This window comes from Akebia trifoliata, chromosome 5 (assembly GCF_017979445.1).
Source record: "Akebia trifoliata isolate Shusen 1 chromosome 5, ASM1797944v1, whole genome shotgun sequence".
Classification (NCBI taxonomy): Eukaryota; Viridiplantae; Streptophyta; class Magnoliopsida; order Ranunculales; family Lardizabalaceae; genus Akebia; species Akebia trifoliata.
In genome coordinates this window covers 2,997,139-3,019,878 of record NC_141379.1, presented here as the reverse complement: position 1 = coordinate 3,019,878, position 22,740 = coordinate 2,997,139, and the positions used below count along the sequence as shown (strand labels likewise).

Here is a 22,740-nt window from a genome sequence, read left to right as displayed (position 1 = left end):
TTTACATTTGTTTTCCGATCATGATTTTAGATGGCACAAATTGATGTGGTGAGAATCCACTCCAAACTATGATGAATAACAAATTAAGCCCATAAATTTGAATTTATGACGTGGATCGTAGTGCTGGGTAACAAACTTTATAAAATGAGGTTGGGTGGATAACAAACTTCATAAACTAAGGTTCCCTTAAAGTTGTCAGAACTCGAAAGGGAATTTTTGTAATAAAAGTCCAAGACTTACTGTACCGGGTAAATCTCTCCAATTATTATACTATTGCCACACTAACTTTTACTAGAGCCAAACCAATTCCTATATAAATCACCGAAGAATTGCAGACGGGTCGTTTGTGGGTTGGGATCCAAGGGTAGAGACTAGAGAGCAAAAGCGTTGAGAACACTTGTAACATTCTGTTGAAGTTCTAGGGTACAAAATTTCGATTTTTTCTGCTGAAGCTCTTTGCGTTTCTGCAATTTTTTTTTTTCTGCTGAATTTAGATTGAATTATAGAAAATATAAAAATTGATAGAAATCCCAACTCAAGAGCCTCGAGAACACCTGTAACACTCTCCTTTTTTTTTTTTTTTTTTTTTTGAGTTCGGAAAACATATAGAGCCTTGTTGAGAGAGATAGAGAAACTAATCTCTCTTTTTTTTCTCTTGTTTGTGTTGTTTCTTGTACTTCACCTGTACTGGATCTGAGGCTGAGAGTGAGAGATTAAGAAGTGTGTGAGACGGGTTCCCTTTGTATTGTTTCAGGCATGCAAGGTTTTCGATGAAATGCTACCTAGAAATTTAGGGTTCTAGAATTTAAGAGTACTTTACTACATTGATTACTATCTATAGTTAGTTGTTGCCCCCTTTAAGTTCTGATTCGTATCCAATGCAAAATATAGTGGATTTATGTTAAATTAGTAGTTTTGAAGTTAGTTAGATGATGAAAACTGACATTTTTCACGTGTTCAATTGGCCTATTAGAATTTCAAGATAGCAGTATCATGGTAGTGAGTTATATGTTTTAAGCAATTTAATGTAGAAGATGAGGAATTACACATCAACATGAGGATGATCGATCAAGATATGATGTTTTAGTTTGATACATAAACCCATTTCAAAAAATAAAATAAAATATAAAAAAATTTGCGATAACGAGAATCAGCTTCCTTGTATGTATGTATGTATTTATGCATTTTGTAATCTACATGTGCACGATGCATTTTGTATCTTGATGTTATGTATGGATGGTAATTACTGATGCTTTACAACTATCCTATTTTTCGTTTCTTTGCATTTTAAAATTTGAACTGTAGATAGTAATCAATGTTTAGACTTATCAACTTAAGAAGTTATATCTTTGATAATTGAGATTATCAAAACCCGGGAGTCGTAGAATCAAATTACCTGGAATACACAATAACATGACTAACTCTACCTTCCACATGGCTACAATATTGTGTTAGTTAATTTTTTTTTCCCCCCATTTCTCACAAGGATGCATTATTGTTTGTTAGTTCTCCAAACTTTTGTTAAATGAGTTGTATAGAAAATAATATACTTTATTTTTCATTCAACAAATTTCAGAGAACAATTGACCAAACAGTTCAACATCCATACAACACCGTTAGACAGCGAGTTACCAATTAGTACAGTCAGTTCAATGGCTAGGCCATAGAAACAACAACAGCCTCTCCACGGATTTAGCAACAGTAGCTGTACACACATTTCCCCTAATGGCTACCTCGTCCCAACACGATCCATCATCTTCGTCATCTATTCCTACTTCGTCCCGACACGATCCATCATCTTCATCATCTATTGCTACTTCGGCCCAACATAATCAAGAAAACATCATCATCCCTGGTAACTAAGTTTGTATTTATTTTATATTTTCTATTCAATTTTCATTCATTTTTTCCCTAAATAGATTACACAATTTGAATGGTCATTTTTGTTGCAGAAAAAGATACTTTGAAGTTTGAACTATCTTCATGCAAAAAAATAACCAATTTACAGAGAACTTTAGTACATTAGATTGGAGTGCTTTTTTTTTTTTTCTTTTTTTCCGACTTTCCTACCCTCAAACAAAATTTGATCAAAGCATCAAATGTATAGCTGAGTGGTAGGAAAAACACAGGTTTCCTAAGGAGAACTACATATACCTTTGGATTCATATCTAATGGGAATCCCTACAAATATCTTGATGCAGAGTATTTACACTTATCTAAAAAAAATCTTGACGCAGAGTGTTGGACATTATAATTTTTCATTTTTTCTTAAAAAAAACTCTAGTCTCAAACGATGTTTGACACAACATTTTTTTTTGATAAGTTGTTCGACACAACATCAAACATACACATTGTATTGTTAGTGATTCCCAAAGAACTGGATGTGTAGGAAATATTTATTGATCCCTAGAAAATCGATGTTTTTCCTCCATATCAGCCATACGTCCGGTATTGTGTATAAAACTTTGTTTGAGATTAGAAAAGTTCATGTAGCCTCAAGTGACTCTGTCAAACGTATGGTTGAGATGGAGTAAAATCATAAAGTTCCAAGGGATAGATAAGGATTTCCCACAAATAAGTTCACTTGGGAATCCCTAGACATATTCTTCCTACTCAGCCTGTTGTTTGGTGGAGAGCCTCAAACATTGGATTTGTTATTTAATCTACATGTGCTCAACTTGGCAGCGAGGACAGACAAAGACCCCAAATATTATATCCCTTTGTACAAAGCTGCACTTGAAGGCAATTGGAAAACAGCCAAAGAGTTCTTGGTATCCGATTCTGATGCGATTGTTGCAAGGATTACCCCCTTTTACAGACAGCTCTCCATGTAGCAGCCATATCAAGACACACATCGTTGGTGGAGGAGCTGGTGCAGTTGACTCCTGAAGATGCTTTGGCACTGAAAGATACTGATGGCTTCGCCCTTCTTCATTCTATAGCTGAAGCAGGAGACCTCAAGGGAGCAAAGGCCATGGTGAGAAAAAACCCTGATTTGATCTCTGGAGAAACACCAATCATTTGAGCTGCTAGACTCAGTCATAAGGACTTATTGTTGTATCTTTGCCCCGTAACAAGAGGTGAAGATCCGAGTCCTTTTAGAGGCCATGATGGTGTTCACCTTCTCAAGATTGTTACTGCTGCTAATCTTTATGGTAGTAACAAAAAAACTCTGTTTTTTTTTCTTTTAAGTCTTGTTTAAAACACATTTTGTACCTCTAATGATTTAAACAATAAATAAATAAAAACTCAAAATTTTCAGACAAACACGTTTTAATGTTTAAACACAGCTTTTATGTTTTAAAGTTTTTTTTTTTTATTTTTTTTATTTTTTTTATTTTTTTTTTTTTTTTTTTAAGAATTGGCCTTAGGTGAGTTAAGGCCTGAACAAATTTATGCTTGGCCGTGAGTGACGCTCATATTAGGCAAAATGTCCTTCTAGACATGGGTCACCCCTGGTCAGGTAAAAAAATTACCTTGACCACAGGTGAGATATGACCAAGCCAAAAAATGGCTTGGCCATGAGTCACTCACGGCTATATTAGAATCTGATCTTTGAAAATGGCCTTTGGGCCTTGTGACTCTTAGAAAATTAGGTTTTAAAATCCTCTTGAAGTACCTTGGGTCAGGCCCATTCTTGAAATGCATTGGTGCTCTCGGGTTCACCCTAGGCAAAAATAGGTGTCTACAGACTTTTTGAAATGTATATCAACCTTTAGTGAAGGATATAGAGAAATTGATAACATTTCTACATTGGATAAGCACACAAAAAAATCCTTATATTCTTATAATCATATTGATTTTAAGACATGAAAAGATATTAATAAGTTTTACTCTCGTGAATAGTCTACAAACACAGTGTTGATATATCATTCTCTAAGTGTTAATAAATCTATCACACAAGCATTTTTTTCAAGTGTGGACAAATCGTTTCAAGTAAAATTACAATATGTTATGTATGTGATTGATGAAATATCAAATCCAAAATGTCTGACAACATATTTAAAAAGGATTTGTGAACTTTTTGATGAAAACATTGACTACATCTTCTTTTTTTTTTCTAAGCAAGCAAGAGGAAATATATTAAAAGAAAGAAATATTACATCGGTATTTTGAATAAACAATAAAAAGCCCAGATATTTCAACAATCATACAAAATTTTAAACATAATAAAAGATCAATACGTCCTACTCTAGGGACTAGTTTATGAAATAACAGTGAACACAATTTATAAAGTTCTATTAGCGTTACAAAATTTGTGATTTTTGAATATTTTGTCGACAAAGATCTCAACCATTTGATCAAGTTCGTTCTAGATAATCTATGGTTTATAAAATTCTAATTAATATATGTAAAATTGTGTTTTTTTTTTAATTTTTAAAATAAAAATAAAGAAAAACATATATTATGAATATCCAATGGTTAAAAATCAGATTTTTTGCTACTTTTTAAATTATAATTTATATGATCACAAAACATTGCATATCTCAATAAAATCGGTGGTTGACAATACAACAATCATATCACATTACCAAATCATTCGATAATCTTGTGTAGACACAGTTAGGTTTGCAACCTTAGCGGTTTGGAGGGTAAATCTAGGCTCAACCCAAGTGGTAGAACCGAAATCCAAGCTTATTAACTCAACTCTATCATCCGACCTGGGCTCACTAACCCAAGCTTGATCTTCTAAAATTGGGTTGGGGGCTTGGGTTAGTTCGAGTAAGGTAATTTTGGGCAGGTTGGACGAGTTGGACTCGTTGAATAAGCTTAATTTCATTTTAATCATTAAATTAATTTTATATCTTAAGAAAATACAATATAAAAAAAATAAAACTGCAAGTAAATAAACCACATACAATCTCCAAATCCATCATTAAGAGAATATTTAGAAAAATCATACTAAACCTAAGTCCACATTAATAATATCCAATTGTCCACAAGCATAAAAATAAGATGAAATCAAAAAGATGTATAGAAAAATATATTATTAATGTAAAAATATTTATATATTTGGGCTGACTTGGATTGTCGACCCCTCACTTGGATTGGGGTCGCGTTGAGCTATTCTAACCCAGTCTTCCACTTTACTTGGCCCAGACTCGTGTTGAGTTCAGACCAACACGCCTAAGTTGCAGTCCCAGAGACATTTACTTCTAATTCAACAATTTTTCCATAGTATATTTGTAGTTTCATCAATTTAAAGGGCATTTTTGTCTTGTAATAATGAAATGAAGAGGAAAACAAATCAATAACTCATGGAATAAAGTTAAATACCAGTAATTATTTAAAAAAATTCCTTCAATAAAAAAGATTTGAAGAGCGAGTTTTCACAATGTCAAAAGAGAATATGTAAATAGTGCTTGATGTTGTGGTCTGTCACACCCACAAGGTTTATACAGAGCATTCATTCCTTTTTCCTTGGAAATATGTGTTTTGATGTTAAATAGGTTTAATGTCTAAGTCTTCTGTTAGTTCCTAAAGACACCTGTAAAATACTAATGTAATTTTGTAGTTTTTAATTATTTATTTATTTTTATGTTTTGCTTTTGGTTGTGCAGTTGATTATCTGTTGAGGCATGGTTGGGCCCTTTGTCTAAATGTCATATAATTTGTGGAACAAGTGGTATTTGGTTCTGTTTTATAGTACAATTTATCATTAAAATTTGAAAACACTAGCCTCAGCCCATTCGGTCGAACGGATGTGCGATTGAGATGTTACGGTGTCTTTAAATTTTTTATTTATTAATCCTTAGAAAAATGCTATTGTGGGTTGCATTGATGGGATACATTACAATTTCGTTAGTTCGAAATTCCATCAAGGTTGAGAATATATTTTGTTTAAAATCTGTTTCTCAAAACTTTTAAAACACCACTTTGTCTGGATTTTATTGTAATTTTTTTGTTCAAAGCAACCAACATGATTAATAAACACATAAAATAGGGTGTTTCAAAAATTATGTAATCAGATACTCTTTCGTTTAAAAATAATTTATTACTTGAATCCAAAATTATTTTACATGGCAGTACCAAGAATCAAGTGTGCTTATGACACCAAATTGATGCATAACCAAGCCTTGGAACCTCTCAAATGTTTGTATACGCAAGTGTTACTTTCGGATACTTGTATGGCGCGAAATCACATACTGGGCTTCCCTGTAGACATGAACAACACTACGTGAAAATCTCACTTTTAAAAAAAAAAATTGATGGGCCTGGCCCGTCAATTTTTAATACCGAAATTCCACGGCCTTCGATTCACGTTTCCCATCTCCACTCGATCTCACTCACTTTCATTGTCTGTCTCTCGATCTCATCTCTCTCTCTTTCTGTCTCTCTCTCACAGTCATCGATTAACCTCTCCATATCTATCTCTTACAGTCTCTCTCGATCCATCGACCTCTTCATCTTTTTCTCACAGTCGTTCTCTTGATAGATCGACCTCTCCATCTCTCTCTCTCATAGTCTCTCCCTCAATCGATCTCTCTTTCGATCTGTCTCCCTAGATAGATCTCTCTCACTTTCGTATCTCTCTGATGCAATCGCAATCGGATTTGAAGTCTCTAGGGTTTCGATTTCTCTCACGCAATCGGATTGAACTCTCTAAAGTTTCGATCTCTGTCACAATCCGTCGTCTTAGATTGGAAGCTGAGTTTCTGCTAAGGTGCTCTCACTTTTCAAGGTATGATCAACTGTAAATCTTGATTTGAAGAGAATCGACTGTAAATTCGATGATGATTTGTGAGATTATTCTGTTTTGTTGAGGTTTTGAAGGTATGAGGTGGACAGTTTGGTTTTTGGTTAATTTTTGTCGTACAATGAACATCTTTTAGTGTTTTCAGGTGTTTGTTGATCTTCTAAAGCAATCGGTTTGATTCTATTTTTTGTTTCTGTGAAATTGGTTTCCAAATGTTGAATTAGATGGTTAGATTCTTGAGAAATCATAGCCATGTAGTTATCTAGCAGCAGAGCAAAAAGGAGTTTTTAGGGTTAATTGCATTGATTGCCTTGATCGAACAAATGTTACCCAGGTATGCTAGTTTTTCTTTAGTTCCTTCTGGTATGTTATGGACTTATAGTTACCTCATCTTCTCATATAGACTGAGGACCCTCTCTGATGCATTTGTAGTTTTGGTTCTAGTTATTTTCTCCGTAACTAGTTCTTTGATTTCCTTGTATTTGCAATTTCTCTCTGCTTTCTAATGAAAATGCATTTTATCCATAACAGAAGAAAAAAACTTCAGTTCTTTGTTGCAAATTGATTCATGAACTTTATTCAAATGTCTTGCTTTCAGAGTTACTTGGCTAGGAAATCTTTAAATTCACAACTGCAGAGGATGGGAGCAATTCCCTCCACAGAGCATATATCCATGATCAGTGACATTTATGAGAAGTTCAAGATATGTAAGAAAATTTTCACAATTCTAGTTTTGTGTTTCCCTTGTTAAGTTGGAAGATGCCCTTGTAGTTATGTTGTCTACTTTATTATGATAGTATGGGTTGAACAAGGGGATGAGATAAGTCTGGAATATTCTGGGACAAATGCTCTGAAAGGGGACCTTGTCAGGTATCTTGCAATCATCTGCCATGTATCTCTGTTGCAGACATCTCTTAAGTTGCTCAATATCCTGCAAGAAACTAAACTCTGGAATCATGATAATTTTATAAGAATTTATTGTTGATTGTTTAACAGAAAAACGGATTTGAAATGGTTTTCTTATGTTTTAAATAGAAATCTGTGCTTAAAACTACTGACTATTAATGCAATATAAACGTTAATACAAATTTATCCTTTTTTGCAAATTAATTTCGATTCCACAACATTGCAGATTTGGAAAACAGACTGTGTCAGGACTGATTAAGGATGGAATGAGTGCGATAGTTTGGACAAAAGACAACCATGCCTAGAGGTACTAAGTACTAACTAATAAGCTAGCTTTATTAAGAGTGGAGCTTCATTTAAATTATAATCTATATGGAGGAGTGATGTTGATTCTACCCATTTTTCTTACAGTACATCATCCGAAGGTAGCTCATTCCAATCTGCTGTTTTGATATGAGAATGCTCGATTTCTTGCTTAGTTCATGTTATTAACTGTGCTTCTCTTTATATAAATAGATCTGAAATTACAGTTGAAAAATCTGTCTTTGAGTTCTAAATGTCTCGCTTGAGTCGTGATCCATAGCGGTGCCCCGTTCAATTAACTATGTACAGTGTCTATGTGGCACATTTTGTTTGGAGATTAAACTAAACACACATTGGTCTGCATGTCATGTAAAAAATGTCTTGGTTAGGAACCCCATGTATTTTAAACTCCGTACAAAAGTGTGCCATGTAGACACCGTTCATATTCTATATGAATGGGACACCATACTTGATCCTGATTCTCTATAAGTATCCATGGCAACAAATGTTAATGCCTTTTTTGTTAGAACAACTGTAATTTCAGCTATTATTTTTTTGCTTTCTATTTTCAATTTTACACTTTTTGTTGATTTCTTCCATTTCTAGCTCTTTTGACAAATATATTGTTGCAGTCAAAGATAAATATTTCTTTGAGCTCTAAATGTCTTGGAACGCTTTTTTATTATATAAGCTTTGATGTTTGATGTGTGGCACTCAATTGTTGATGCCTTGTTCTGTTAGAAAATTACTAAAAACTTTGTTCTTATCTTCTACTTCAGCATGGACATGTTGGATTTATGTTGACTTGTTATGATGCCGAGCTTAGCTATGATAGCCGCATGGACACTTTTCATGCAAGGTATCACGCTATATAGCTTTCTTCAAACTTGAGTCCCAACAACTTCAAGTGACCAATGTTGTTCTGCTTTAACATGAGTTACAAATTTGGCACTGTGTGGAGAACAAACCCATGTGTGTACTATTGATGTGGGTGGGGCATATAAGGCCCAATCCATTTACAACTCAATAAATTTTGATTTAAAGACCAAATGCTTCATATCTTAAGTTCTATACATGTCTAGCTGTGCACACCATGAACAGCTGTGTTATAATGGGATGGTCTCTCTATTTTTTCAAAAATTACCAAAATTGAATTAAGTCACTGGACAGTCCAGTCGAGTTGCATATCTATTATCTTCCTTAAATCAATTTCACATACCCAAATGTTTTCAGAATCTCCCTTTGTGTAGTTGACTAGTCCTTTCTACAAACAATTAATTTGGTTATTTATATAACTTTAGCAATGTTTTTAGAATATTTTTTTTTCCAAAAAGAATGTTTCAATTGAATTTTACTGTCTATTGAAATATATCCTTTGAAATCTAGAATGTATACATTTGATCATTTCGGTTGAAATTTGCTATCCACTGAAATATTTTGTGAAATGAATATTGATTTTGATTGCAGTATATCCAATAAGAAACCTGCAATTTAATGTGAGTCGTGCTGGAGTGACCTCAATATTGTACCTCATATCACACATCCTGACGTGAAAGTGCATGGGAACCATAAGTGCTATGAGGAGTAACGCTATTTTTTGTCATATGGTTGATGGACCCCTTAGGAGAAATTACAAAAGCCATGTTTGGATTTTATTCCAATCTTTATATGAAATCTTGCCATTTTAGGTCCACATTAAATGCCTTGAGTTTGATTGTGTCCATTTGGAACAAAAATGATTGGTTAGAGAGAACATTTGATGAGATTTCTAAATTCATTACTCAATTGAGGGGAGATTGACCCCCTAGTCAATGGAATGGTTGTATTACCACCAGTTTGCAGTTGTAGCACCCATAGATTTTTCCAACTTACTAAGTTGGCACCTTTGTTGTCATGAAGATCATAACTTTGATTTATTTTTTATCTTCTTCAATTATAAAGTTAAGGGCTTCTGATTTGAGGATTGGTATTTACACGGGAGGATAATGTATCTGGGCATGTCTAACTTCTTTATGCCTAGTATAGCTTGGCCTTTTTGTAGCTAGCAAGACATTTCACTTCTTTTTCTTTATCTTGTGTAATGGGATTTTTTGGTCCCATTTCTCCTTTTATTCAAAATTTTATTACCAATAAAAAAGTTTTACTAGGATTTTTTGGTCCCATTTCTCCTTTTAATGCATTATTGACTAAATCCAAATTTGGTTGCATATTTGGTTATAGTTTCCCATTGAAAGTAAAACGTGGAGATGGTGGCAATGATGAAGGCCAAGCTGTTGAAATTACCGTTTATGATTATTTTTCTCAACACCATAAGATAGAATTGACAACTTCTGCATGCATGCCATGTCTTGATGTTGGGAAACCAAAGCGACCCAATTATCTTCCATTGGAGGTCAGTAAAATGCTTGAGCTTTGTGTCCATGACATGACTTTGACTCTATTTTTTTAATAATCCCTATTCTTTCTATTTTTTGTGTTACAGTTCTGTTTTTTGGTTTCTCTGCAATGATATACAAAGGCGTTATCCTCTATGCAGAGATCTTCCTTAGTGGAAAAGTCGAGGCAAAAGCCTCAAGAGCGTATACGGACCATGACAGATGTGGGTGTCTTTGTGCTTACCTTGATTTATTTTCCGTTTTACTTCGAAGCCTTTATTATGTACTTGCTCAAATTTGCAGGCTATGAGGAACTACTGTTATGATGAAGACCCAATCCTTTCTTCTTGCGGTATTTCCATTGACAAACAACTGACTCAAGTTGATGGACGAGTTCTGAATGCTCCAATGGTGAATTTCTGTTTTCTTTCTCACAACTCCTCCCCTTCATTTATGGTGATTTGGTGTTTTCTTTCACTTTTTTAAGTGACATCCAATGCCCTCATTTTTGAGTTTTGCCTCCTTAATTGCAGTTGAAAGTGGGCAATAGTGAAGATTGCATCCCTCGCAATGGGCGATGGAACTTCAATAACAAGGCAATTCATTTTTTTCTCTTCAAGTGTGTTGTGTTCTTTGATTATAAGATTGAACTCAAAGTTTTTTCTCTTTTGCAGAAACTATTGACACCAATTGAAATCAAACGGTGGGCAATTGTCAACTTCTCCACGTGTTGTGAGACCAGTCATCTTTCTCGGGAGCTAATTAACTGTGGAAGAAATAAAGGAATTGTGGGTTAAATCATTTTTATGTTGTGTATGTTGCGTTGCATTCTTAGTTTCATCGACTTATATATTATGTATGCATCGTTTCTCTGTAGCATATTGACCGTCCAGATTCCTTGATTGAGGAAGTTCCCCTGTAGAGGAGATCCAGTGCTGTTGTAAGAGTTGAAAAGATGTTCGAACAGATACGAATAAAGCTCCCTAGTCCTCCTGAATTTCTACTTTGTGTTTTGCCAAAGCGGAAAAATTGTGATATATACGGTAGAATTTTAACTTACTTTCCAAGATTTGCTTCTTTTCTTTTCAGTCCATTTGTAAAAAAAAATTGTATTTTCCCACTATCTAGGACCTTGGAAGAAGAAGAACCTTCATGAAATGGGAATCTTCACACAGTGCATCTCCCCTACGAAAATCAATGATCAGGTTAGTATATTTCAATTTCTACATTTTGATGATTCTCACACTCCCAATATAGATCCATTGTAGCACTTTAGGCCACTCCCAACATAGAACCATGTTCTAGCAATTTTGGTAGCATATTTCTTAGTTTTTAACATTTGTGAATAAAATCTAGCTATGTTCTTCTATTACTTTGAGTTGATATCTTGATATATCAAAGCTTTTCTGTGTAGGTACGAGAGCGCTATTAGGATTTCTTTCAGAACAGTAACAATGTGGGGGAAATCCAAATCTTGAGGAAAATAAGAGGCGGAGAGAGCTAGAAGAGATCATGGGCATCACGACCATTTGCTTTTAATCGTGTTTTATTTCTAAACAATTATGTGACGTAATTTCATTTGTAACTATTCAATTGCTACAATTCGAGCTTGTTTAGTAATGAAATTTCAATATATAATATGAATTTTGAGTTATTTAGTTTAATTTGGAGTTTGTTTTATGATTTTTGTTTTGTTTGTTATTTTTTTTGATTTTTTTTATTATTATTTTATTTATTGTGATTGGTGAATTAGAGGACCGTCTTATTGTTTGTTAAACCTCCATATTCGACGGTCATATTCTATAGATTAATTTTTTTTTTTTTTTTAAGCCCATTCTACAAGAGAATATTTGATAGGCCAAGGCCGTCAAAAAAAAAATTCTACAAGAGAATATTTGACGAGCAAATTTGACGGGAGAGTCCGTCAAATTTTCAAAATTTGACGGGCTAAGACCGTCAAATATAGGCTTTTTTCACATAGTGCAAGAAGTGACCAAACCAAAGCTTAGGAATCAACCTTGAGAATTGTTGTAATTTTGTAAATAGTAGAAATAACCTAAGCTGGTTGGTGTTTTGGTCTACCAATAATAGGTTGGCTTATAGGATCGCCGGCAACAAAAAGTATACCACAAAACATTTAAAGGGATGAACATCAAGATTTATGTATTAGTGTACACAGCGTTTTTATTTTTAGTTTTCAACTTGTGAAGGTGTTTTGCCTTGAGACTGCAAATTTAATTTTCAAAGGATCAAAGATCAAATTTTGGAATCAATGAACACTCAGAAAAAATAATAAATCTAATTTTAATCTTTATATATATTTTTTCAAATACAATTCAAAACATTTACTAAGAAAATTATTCATTTTCTTTCAAATAAGTAACATTATTTTGAACCACACACACACACAGATGGCTTGTTGCACCCCAACCTTGAAAGAAAATACTTTTTTTAAGTCTCTCTTAACATACAAATTGCACTTCTCTTTGACAAAAATTCTAAGGTACCGATTTCCAAACTTTCTATTTTGAAATTGATGAGAGTAAGTGTTAGAATTTCAAACTTGAATGTTATTAAACCCTCAAGGTTATGTTAGTTGCACTCTTCATTCATTCTTTTCTTTCTCTCTTGTAATGAAGATGAACATAACAAGAATCCATGGCCATTAAAGCTTTTGGCACATCACATGTTATCTTTAAAATGAAGTTTGATTTTCGCGAGTCCGTACCATTTGTTGATTAACTGATTGAATAGAGTAATTTTCTTTCGTAAAAACCAACCATAATCCCATAGGAACCTAGTAAAAAATGGTCCAAGTCTTTTTTTGCAAAAATTTCTGAATTAACAATACTTTTTGTGGGCATCGTTGAGGAAAGAAAAAAAAAAGATGAAACATATTTTCTTATTTTATTTATCAGAATCATACAAATGGGGTGCAAGAGGGCTTGAAGGGATGGAGTGCAATTGATACTAGGTGTGCAACTAAGTGGTACATTTAAAATTCAGGATAGAATATGAAAGTAGTTTAGGTTGAGGACAATAATCGAGGTTCAATAACTATTTTTTTATGCAAGAGAAATTGGTGGTTGAAAGTAGTTGGGGTTGAGGACAAGAATTGAATTTTTGATCAGTAGTTAGCTAGGTTTGAGGACAAGAATTGAATTTTTGATCAGTAGTTAGGTTTGAGGACAAGAATTGAGGTTCGATAATTGATTTTTTTACGCAAGTGAGATTGGTTGTTGAAGATTGTCTGCCAACAAGAACATCACAAAGATGATGTCCTCAACATCATCATCCCAGCATGAACACAGCTTTAATAACAACCCTGGTATTGAAATTCACTTATAGTATATATCTTCTCTTCAATATATATATATATGTATATGGGAAATGTTCAGCAACAAACATTTTGGCAAAACATTTTTCAAAACATGGGTGAGGATGATCTCTACGGTGAGGAGATAATCGTCACCAAAAATCAGCCCATTCCAAAACTTTTAACCCCATCAAAAATGATTTACAAAAAATGGACGGTCCATGATTTTTCAACTTGTAAACTGAGACTAGAAGTTTTGGAATGGGCTGATTTTTGGTGAAAATTATCTCCTCACCAAAAATCAGCCCATTCCAAAACCTCTAACCCATGTTTTGAAAAATGTTTGTTGCTGAACGGACCCAAAAATATATATATATATATATATATATATATAATATATATATAATTATATATTTTTCTAAAATGATTGATTAATGCTCATTTTTGTTCCAGAAAAATAAAAATAAAAAATGTTAATCCAATAATTTAATATTAATTAATTTGTGAAGTTTACTATGGGCAGAAGAGATCAAGAATAAAAAAGGGTTCAAGTATTACATCCCCCTATACGAAGCTGCACGCCAAGGTGATTGGACAAAGGCGAAAAGGTTCCTCGAAAAAGATCCTGATGCAGTGGTTGCTAGGATCTCCAGTATTTCATTGACAGCTCTCCATGTCTCGGCCATGTCAGGACGCATATTGTTTGTGAAAGAGATGGTCAAATTGATGCCAAAAGATGCCTTGGCACTTAAAGACGTTCATGGCTACACCGCTCTTCATTTAGCAGTTGCAGCTGGAAACACAGAATTAGCAAAGATCATGGTGGAAAAGAATCCAGATTTGACACAAATGCGTACCTATCGTGGCGAGACGCCAATAATTCGAGCAGCTAGACTTGGTCAGAAAGACTTGTTGTGGTATCTTTGCTCAGTAACAAGAGATGAAGTTCCTAATAGTCCTTTTAGAGGAGTGGATGGTGTTGAGCTTCTCGAGACTATAATTGTTGCTGATCTTTATGGTAAATAAGTTTTCAAACCAGGATTTTTTTTTTTTTCAAAGTCTGTCTTGAGATCATTAATAAAGGTATTCGACAAAAGGGAAACTTATTTTTAATTAGGTAATATTCCTCTATCTTGGAGCATCAAAATTTCACCAAAACAGTTTATTACTTATTTTGTAGTCCAAAACAGATCCTTTGCTACAATAAAGCCTATTTTCCGACCAAAAGACACTCATTAACTGTTTTTTTTTTTAAATCTCTCTTTAAATTACACTAGAAAGTGACTTGTACAGTCCCACATGCATAAAAAGAACTTATTTATAATTTAAAATATTGATTAAAGGATTTTAAAGATTACATAATAGAAATGATACTTATGCAATTTCTAAAACTAAGCAACGTGATTATACAGTTCTAAATTGCAATATTCTTGATTTTTTATCAAAATATTTTTAATATTATTAAATTTAAATACGAAAGTGAGGGTATTTATGACCATTCAAATTTTGGTGTCCAGGTACTTTTACTCCAACTTCTGTCATTAGTAAAGGTGTGGAAATAAAAAAAAAGGAAAGAAAAGTAAAAGGGGAGCCGACTGCCCTTCTTCCTATTTTCTCACATAAAATGGCACAATTTTTTTATTAATTAAATTCTATCAAAGAAAGTACTACTAGAAAATCCCTCTATATCCTTTCTATGAAAAGGCGTAGTTTAGGGTCGTTGACACCAAAATTTTCTTTCAAAAAAACCCTCTTAATACTTTAAATTCATTATTTATTAAGGTATCTTTCATCAGATCAAATAAAACTCTCATAACCATGTTAATTAATTTATTAAAATTATAAAAATATCATTTTAATCTTTAGTATCATAATGAGATAAGGATCTTATGTAAAGTTAATTTCTTGAAATTATAACAATACCCATTTCAACCTCCAATATTATATTGAGATAAGGTTCTCACTAAATTCAAAATATCCTTATTATTAATATTTTAAATTATAACAATACTTTCCCAACATATTAAATCATAATTTTTAATGTAAAACTAATAAACATGGCCAACCAAAATGCTGGGGCATAACTAACAGTCCATTCTCTTTTTACAGATGTAGCAATTCATCTTGTTATGCTTTATCCATACTTGGCAACAACAGTTGAAGATTGTTGGAACCGATCAGTACTCCTTGTTTTGGCAGAAAAATCTTCAGCTTTTAACAGTGGAAGTGGTCTAGGATTCTTCCGAAACTGCATTTATTCATGTTAGTGTTTCCATCTATATCTCACTATCTATTCTTTCTATAATAAAAAAAATCTTCTGTGGAAACATTAATTTAACCACATTAGGTATTATAAGGAATTTCTTATATTAATAACATTAAAACCTAATATCAAAATTGTGGGGTCACTAAACAAATCCTATTCCTCCTCCCTTCAATTATGTCTCAAATCATGCCTTTTGTTAGTTCAAGTGTTCTTCTCGATCAATCTTTAATTTACACAATCATACCTTCTAAATTGACTTTTTCTTAGTTTATAGTTAGAAAAATGCTGGACTGCCTTCGTTGGACACTGTTAAACATTGCACTGATGTGGCAGTGTATAGTAAACTGTTGATAGGTTAACTTGTATCTCGAGAAAATAAACCTATGGTTATTATGCACTGCCACGTCAGTGTAGTGTCCAACAAAGGCAGTGTAGCACGACTCTTATATTTGATATGTATCCATGCATGTAAAGATATATGAGAGAGTTTTTTAATGGTAATATTTGTGTTATAACCGAATTTACTGATTATAGGCAATGGAATTTAAAAATAATGAATTTTAAGGGAGTGAAGAATAAAAGACAAATATTAGAGCATCAATGTTGATCACATGAGTACTCTGGTTTTTTTTGTATGTGTGTGCGTGTTCAATTTGATAGTACATCTCATGTTATTTGTCATGCGTTACTTATTTTGTAATCACTGCCTAAAGAATGATTTTCAACTTCATTTTACTTCGTCAAAATTTCCCATTTTTATTCATCTAATCCCGTGAAAATGAATAAAAACTTGATTTCAAAAAATAATTCCCAAAAACAAATATTATTTGATGTTATGAAAAAGTAAAACATAATTAGAAAAGACCAATTAATCCCAACAAATTAAGGAACATTATTATAAAAAGTTACCTATTTAGCACTCACCCATGTTTCTACATATGTAATTTTAAAGGCATTCAAGTTAAACTATCCATGGCAAACGGCCATACAATGGGAGACATGGAGAATCCTCCAGTGAGCTCTAGAGACTGCACAAACAAGACCCAAGTGGATCAAGGTATGTTACTTTGTACTTCTTGATTTCAGTAAATCAAGTAGTTTGTTTATAATAAAAGAGTCGTGATAATCGGACTCTCCCATGTGACATACTCAAAATACTCCCCTGACATGGCATGTGCTCCAATCAATAGTTCAGAGGTAGTTTCGACTCAAACTCGGTGACCAACCCCAACGAGCCACTATGTACTCATCATGTTGGGGTGCTTTGGGCGAGATCTTTTGAGACTATCCACCTAGCGATTGACTGGAGCGGCACGGGAACTATTCAACTCAAAGAGACACGCAGGGTTCGAACCTGCAAAGAGCCTTGTTTCACTCTGTCCCACAACCATTCGATAGTCTACTACGCTAACATAAAAGAGCTGACCCAAGTAGGATATTTGAGCTAAGAAATCAGTTTGTTCCTTCTGTAGAATTGATATTAGAAATCTCGCTCTGGGATGGAAATATCTATCTTGAAATATATATATATTCCGAGGCTAAAATATATATGATTCTAGCACATGCCAAATCATGAGAGTGTTTTGAGTCATAAAATCATTACTCTAATAAAAATCCTAATTACATTTGATTTCTCTTAAGTTGTTACATCCAGAAGGTTCCCCTTTGTTTTATAAAAAAAACAAAAAGGCACCATGTACCATCAATTAACCTCCAACTTTAAAGGGCAGACATAGAACAAATGGTTAACCGATTCTTCACTCTTTTCGCAAGCGCGAGGCCAAACTATATACACCCCCCATCTCTTTCGAATCGTGTCCACTAAGCAGGAACCAACGAATTCCATATAGGAGCCCAAATTTTAGAGAAGCTGCCTCTAATGCAAATCGAATTCCAAGCGCTGTTTGGAGAGAATAGCCAGATAACCTTCTCCTTTAAGCAGAAAGGGATTTCAGAAGACAAAATAAGCTAAACAAGAACCTCTTCACAATGGGTTCTGAGTTAGCTTTCATTCCATCTTCCTTATTGCCAAACATCAGAGATTCTTAGAGATTTACTTGCCTCAGAGAATCGGGCAATCTATGGAACATCTCCCCTCCAGTTTTGCAGTAATAGAGAAGTAGAATCACCCTTATGCACCAACCATTTGGCTCTAGACATCGTGTGTTGAAACTGAGCACAAATACTCTTCCATAGCTTCGAACCTCCACCCCTTGTACTGGCTGTCCACCAGTCACCATCATTAGCATACTTATATTCGAGTGTCCAACAGAGCTTAATCATGCCGGTTTTGTGGATAACTTGAAGCGATCGAATGAAGAGTCAACACCGGCTCAAATAGAATCGACTTCTTCGGTGGTGTTGGCTGATGAATAAGATGATTCTAGAAAAATGTAGTATATTATGAGAGAATCTAGAAGCTTCTTGAAACTTCTAGTAAAGTCCAAAGAGTTCTAGAAAAGTGTAGAATACTTTAGAAGAATCTAGAAGCTTCTTGAAACTTGTAAGAAAGGTATGGAAAGTTCTAGATTTAAGAAGATTCTAGAAAATTCTTGTAATATCCTCCCAAGTCTATAAATAGGGAAGGAGTCCCATTTGTAATTAAGTTGAGATCAATGAAGTTGATGGATCGATGTAAGCACAAATCAATGAGAATTAGATTGAATACAATTCAATGATCCATTTCTCTTTCTTCTTATAAATCCTATAAGGATTTAGAGTGGGTGTCGACGTGACATGGTTTTACGAGTTATTTACTCCTGAGTGATAAAGTGGTGTTTACGAGTTACTACCTCGTAAGGTGATAGAGCGTAGAGGCACTGCTGAAACTCCTATTGGAATTCGTACGATACAAGAAGGATCGAGTCACCGTCAATATTTCCGCTGCATGACTTTTCATTTGGTATCAGATATCTTACATCGAATCCCCAACCTCCCTCATTTTTTGGATTACAAACTTTCCTCCATGCCACTAAATGCAATCTTTTTTTATCCTCTGATTCCCCCCAAAAGAAATTGGCAAAAGTTGATTCCAAAGAGGAGGTTACAGCTTTCGGAATATGAAGGATAGAGAGAATATAAATAGGAATTGTGGATAATACATGAGACAACAAAGTTAAACGACAACCTTGAGATAGCAATTTTGATTTCCATCCTTCGCGTTTCCTTGAGATTTTTGAGACTAAGTGCTAGCACATGTCTCTAGAAATCTGATCCGAGAAAGCAGCACCCCAGCTAATTAGAAGGGAGGGATCCCTTAGGAAAACCAAGGATCTCTCTGATCACCACTGAAATTCTACTACTATCCACATGCTTGAGCAAGAAAAATATGCCCAAGGACCATTTAGAAGGGAAAAGTTTACTAAATGTCCCGCCAATCTACAGCTGAAAACTTAGGGACTATTTAGAAAGTAATTTTCCCAAAAAATTTAGTAAGCCAAGTGTTCCACCATGCCCTTCCCCGTCTTTAATTTTAAGGATTAGATTTGAGCATTTTTTTCAAATGTGATTTATTTCCATTGATTTGGAAAATTAAGGGTACCAAAAGTAATGAATATTAGGAATCAACATTGATTTTGGATTAGAGAAATCTAGGAACTTTTTGTGCTCATTTCTTTGGGCTAGCTTTTAAGAGTCTGATGGATCAAGTCTTGTCATTAGTTGATTATGTCCAGTAATTCAAAATTTTAATTTAATAATTTAAGTATTTGAAAAGCATTTTGAAAACAAAAATTCAGAATTCTACCGTTGATCATCAAGAAAACAAAAAACGCTTAATTATCTTATAGTCAAGGAATGAAGCCTAATCTTGCATTTTGCAAGGGGGTATCAATTTAACATGAGTATTTCTAAAATACCTTTCTAATTCAGCATGTTTGGTTTTGAATGTCTAGTGCTCCAGTGGTTGATCCGGCGATCATGGGATGCTCTAATAAAACAGGGTATGCAATATTACCATCTTATTGTTCTTCTTCCTCCTCTTTTATAAATAATTTGATCTTACATACTTTACATGATTATTCTTAATCACAGTGCCGAGCATCAGGCAAATTTATGACATCAAAGTGATGCATACCCAAGCCCAAGAGCTTCTCGAATGGATTTGTAGACAAATAGCACTTTTGGATACTCCAAGAATGGAGATTAATAGAATATTAAGACAATCAACCATCTTAGCGGTAGAAAATGGAAATGTGGCGGTTCTCAACGCTCTCATTGAGATTGACCCTGACCTGTGTTTTATCAATGAACCACGTTTACACCAAAACATTCTCCACATTGCTATCAAACATAGACAAGAAGAGGTTTTCAACTACATCAGAAAGATGGGTCCTATTACTACCGTGTTGGCCGCTGGTATTGATGATAGCGGTAACACCATCCTTCATCAGGCAGCAAGATTAGGTCCTCTCTATAAACTCAATATGGTCTCTGTTGCGGTGCTACAGGTCCGAAGGGAACTTCAGTGGTACAAGGTGAGAGATTTCCCTCCACAATTGGCTAAAAATAAGAAAGTTAATTTTTATCTATTTTATTTAATAGCTAAGGCAAACATCCAAATGGGACTGTCTTGTTTATGTTTATGGTAGGCCTTGTAGGAGAAATAACTTCTATTAAATTGTTGATCATTGCATGAGTGCTCCTAATAGGATTTTAATTTATAGAGTACCATTCTGCTGAAAAAATGTAGAAAACAAACTTAATTATCTCATTAATTAACATTCTATATTAAAGTATCCTTAATCTTTACAATTACAATGAGAGAAGGTGGAGTAGAATTGATGCGACACCAAATTTATGATCCCACAAATGCCCCCCACTTTAACATTTAAACTGAATATAATCAGGGTCATTTTGATTAAAAATCAAGAAAATTGCAGTGCACAACCCTAGAGAATCACATTGGTTAGTTTTCAAAATTAAAAAAATATCTTTTTCACTACGTAAAATTCCAAATTTTTTCATCGATGTTTTAATTACAGATAAGCCCTTTTAATACATGTGCTTGTGCACATGGCACCTTCTAGTTATAAATAATAGTGATAAATGTTTTGAAATTTGAATTTCAAATTTCAAATTCAATAAAAAAAAGTAGTAAAAATTTACTTGTAAAATTAACGATCATTATAAACAGTAAATAGCACACTTCAGAAATATTTTGTTATTTTCCAAAATAAGACACTGTCTTGAATATCTGTAATGTGGTACTCTTGTTTTATTTGAATAATTAATTGGATAGAACTCAATTGGCCAATCAAAAAACTAAGACTGATCTTGGGATTAGATTTTTCTATGATAATTGTAATCATATACATTTGAAACAAAGATCTGTGAACTACTATATATAGCATATGCTTAGTCATGTTGACAAACAAATTAATATGTATCTATATATATCTATGGGCCCAATTTACAGAGTCTCATCTCATATGGTAATATTTATTAGTGATTTTGGAACCTATATATGTAGGTGGTGGAGAAACTTGTACAACCTGCTTACAGGGGTTTAGCAAACTGTAATGGAGAAAAGCCTAGAGTTTTGTTTACAAAGGAACACAGGGACATTTTTGAGAAGGGAGACAAGTGGATGAAAGAAATGGTGTCGTCATCCATGGTCGTATCCACTCTTATTGCCACAGTGACCTTTGCTGCAGTCTTTACGATTCCAGGTGGTAACACCAATGATGGCACACCCAATATTCTAAGCGTTAATTGGTTTATGGTTTTTGTCATATCAGACGCAATCGCACTCTTCTCTTCCTTGACTTCAACGCTGATGTTTTTGTCCATCTTCACATCTGGTTATGCTGAAGAAGATTTCCTCGACTTTCTACCTCGAAAGTTAATATATGGTCTTGCAATGCTATCTTTTTCTATAATGGCTATGCTGGTAACGTTTATTGCCACCTATTTTATTATGCTTGGACGCAAATTAACATGGCTTGCCATTATTTTAGCTTCATTAGCTGTTTACCCTTATCAGTCTGCATTTTTCACAATTTCCCCTCGTAGTCGAAGTAATTCGTTAACTTTTTTGCGGGAAATATGTGTTTAGATGTCAAATAGGTTTAATGTCTAAGTCTTCTGTTAGTTCCCTAAAGACAGCTGTAAAATACTATTGTAATTTTGTAGTTTTTAATTATTTATTTATTTTTATGTTTTGCTTTAAGTTGTGCAGTAGATCAACTGTTTAGGCAGGGTTGGGCCCTTTGTCTAAATGTCATATAATTTGTGGAGCTAGTGGTATTTGTTAAGGGGTGAACATCAAGATTTATGTATTAGCGTACACGCATTTTTATTTTTATTTTTCAACTTGTGAAGATGTTTTGCCTTGAGACTGCAAATTTAATTTTCAAAGGAACAAAGATCAAATTTTGGAATCAATGAACACTCAGAAAAAATAATAAATCTATTTTAATCTTTATATTTTTTTTTTTCAAATACAATTCAAAACATTTACTAAGAAAATTATTCATTTTCTTTCAAATAAATAACATTATTTTGAACCACACACACACACAGATGGCTGGTTGCACCCCAACCTCAAAATATATATATATATATATATATACTTTTTTTAAGTCTCTCTTAACATACAAGTTGCACTTCTCTTTGACAAAAAATTCTAAGGTACCGATATTCCAAACTTTCTATTTTGACATTGATGAGAGTATGTGTTAGAATTTCAAACTTGAATGTCATTAAACCCACGAGGTTATGTTAGTTGCACTCTTCATTCATTCTTTTCTTTCTCTCTTGTAATGAAGATGAACATAACAAGAATCCATGGCCATTAAAGCTTTTGGCACATCACATGTTGTCTTTAAAATGAAAGTTCGATTTTCGTGAGTCCATACTATTTGTTGATTAACTGATT

General features: G+C 33.7%; 3 protein-coding genes and 1 long non-coding RNA gene across 11 annotated transcripts in view; all 4 read left to right on the top strand.

Moving 5' to 3' along the window:
* Positions 1-22,740, top strand: part of LOC147401003 (uncharacterized) — a 53,374-nt gene that overhangs the window by 21,822 nt on the left and 8,812 nt on the right. The window lies entirely within an intron of this gene.
* On the top strand, positions 319-3,273 carry LOC147401006 (uncharacterized). Its single transcript, XR_015178292.1, has 3 exons — positions 319-423; positions 1,577-1,855; positions 2,686-3,273. It is a non-coding gene; the product is annotated as an uncharacterized LOC147401006 (long non-coding RNA).
* On the top strand, positions 6,179-11,945 carry LOC147401005 (protein argonaute 16-like). 5 transcript variants are annotated; one of them, XM_086442094.1, is made up of 12 exons: positions 6,179-6,682; positions 7,296-7,404; positions 7,495-7,567; positions 7,830-7,910; positions 8,686-8,765; positions 10,127-10,298; positions 10,443-10,505; positions 10,585-10,692; positions 10,815-11,069; positions 11,159-11,324; positions 11,410-11,486; positions 11,696-11,945. In XM_086442094.1, the coding sequence occupies exons 5-10, from the start codon at positions 8,704-8,706 to the stop codon at positions 11,201-11,203; spliced, it is 705 nt and encodes a 234-aa protein (XP_086298220.1). In that variant the 5' UTR covers positions 6,179-6,682; positions 7,296-7,404; positions 7,495-7,567; positions 7,830-7,910; positions 8,686-8,703; the 3' UTR covers positions 11,204-11,324; positions 11,410-11,486; positions 11,696-11,945. The 5 variants fall into 5 exon arrangements, with proteins under 5 accessions (XP_086298220.1, XP_086298219.1, XP_086298222.1 ...); XM_086442093.1 differs by having other exon boundaries at positions 6,179-7,031; XM_086442096.1 differs by lacking the exon at positions 6,179-6,682 and having other exon boundaries at positions 7,038-7,404; positions 10,815-10,877; positions 10,956-11,069.
* On the top strand, positions 13,470-22,167 carry LOC147401004 (uncharacterized). 3 transcript variants are annotated; one of them, XM_086442109.1, is made up of 6 exons: positions 13,470-13,609; positions 14,124-14,615; positions 15,707-15,859; positions 16,816-16,920; positions 19,757-20,338; positions 21,334-22,167. In XM_086442109.1, the coding sequence occupies exons 1-5, from the start codon at positions 13,555-13,557 to the stop codon at positions 19,849-19,851; spliced, it is 900 nt and encodes a 299-aa protein (XP_086298235.1). In that variant the 5' UTR covers positions 13,470-13,554; the 3' UTR covers positions 19,852-20,338; positions 21,334-22,167. The 3 variants fall into 3 exon arrangements, with proteins under 3 accessions (XP_086298235.1, XP_086298234.1, XP_086298233.1); XM_086442108.1 differs by having other exon boundaries at positions 14,121-14,615; XM_086442107.1 differs by lacking the exons at positions 13,470-13,609; positions 14,124-14,615; positions 15,707-15,859; positions 16,816-16,920 and having other exon boundaries at positions 19,848-20,338.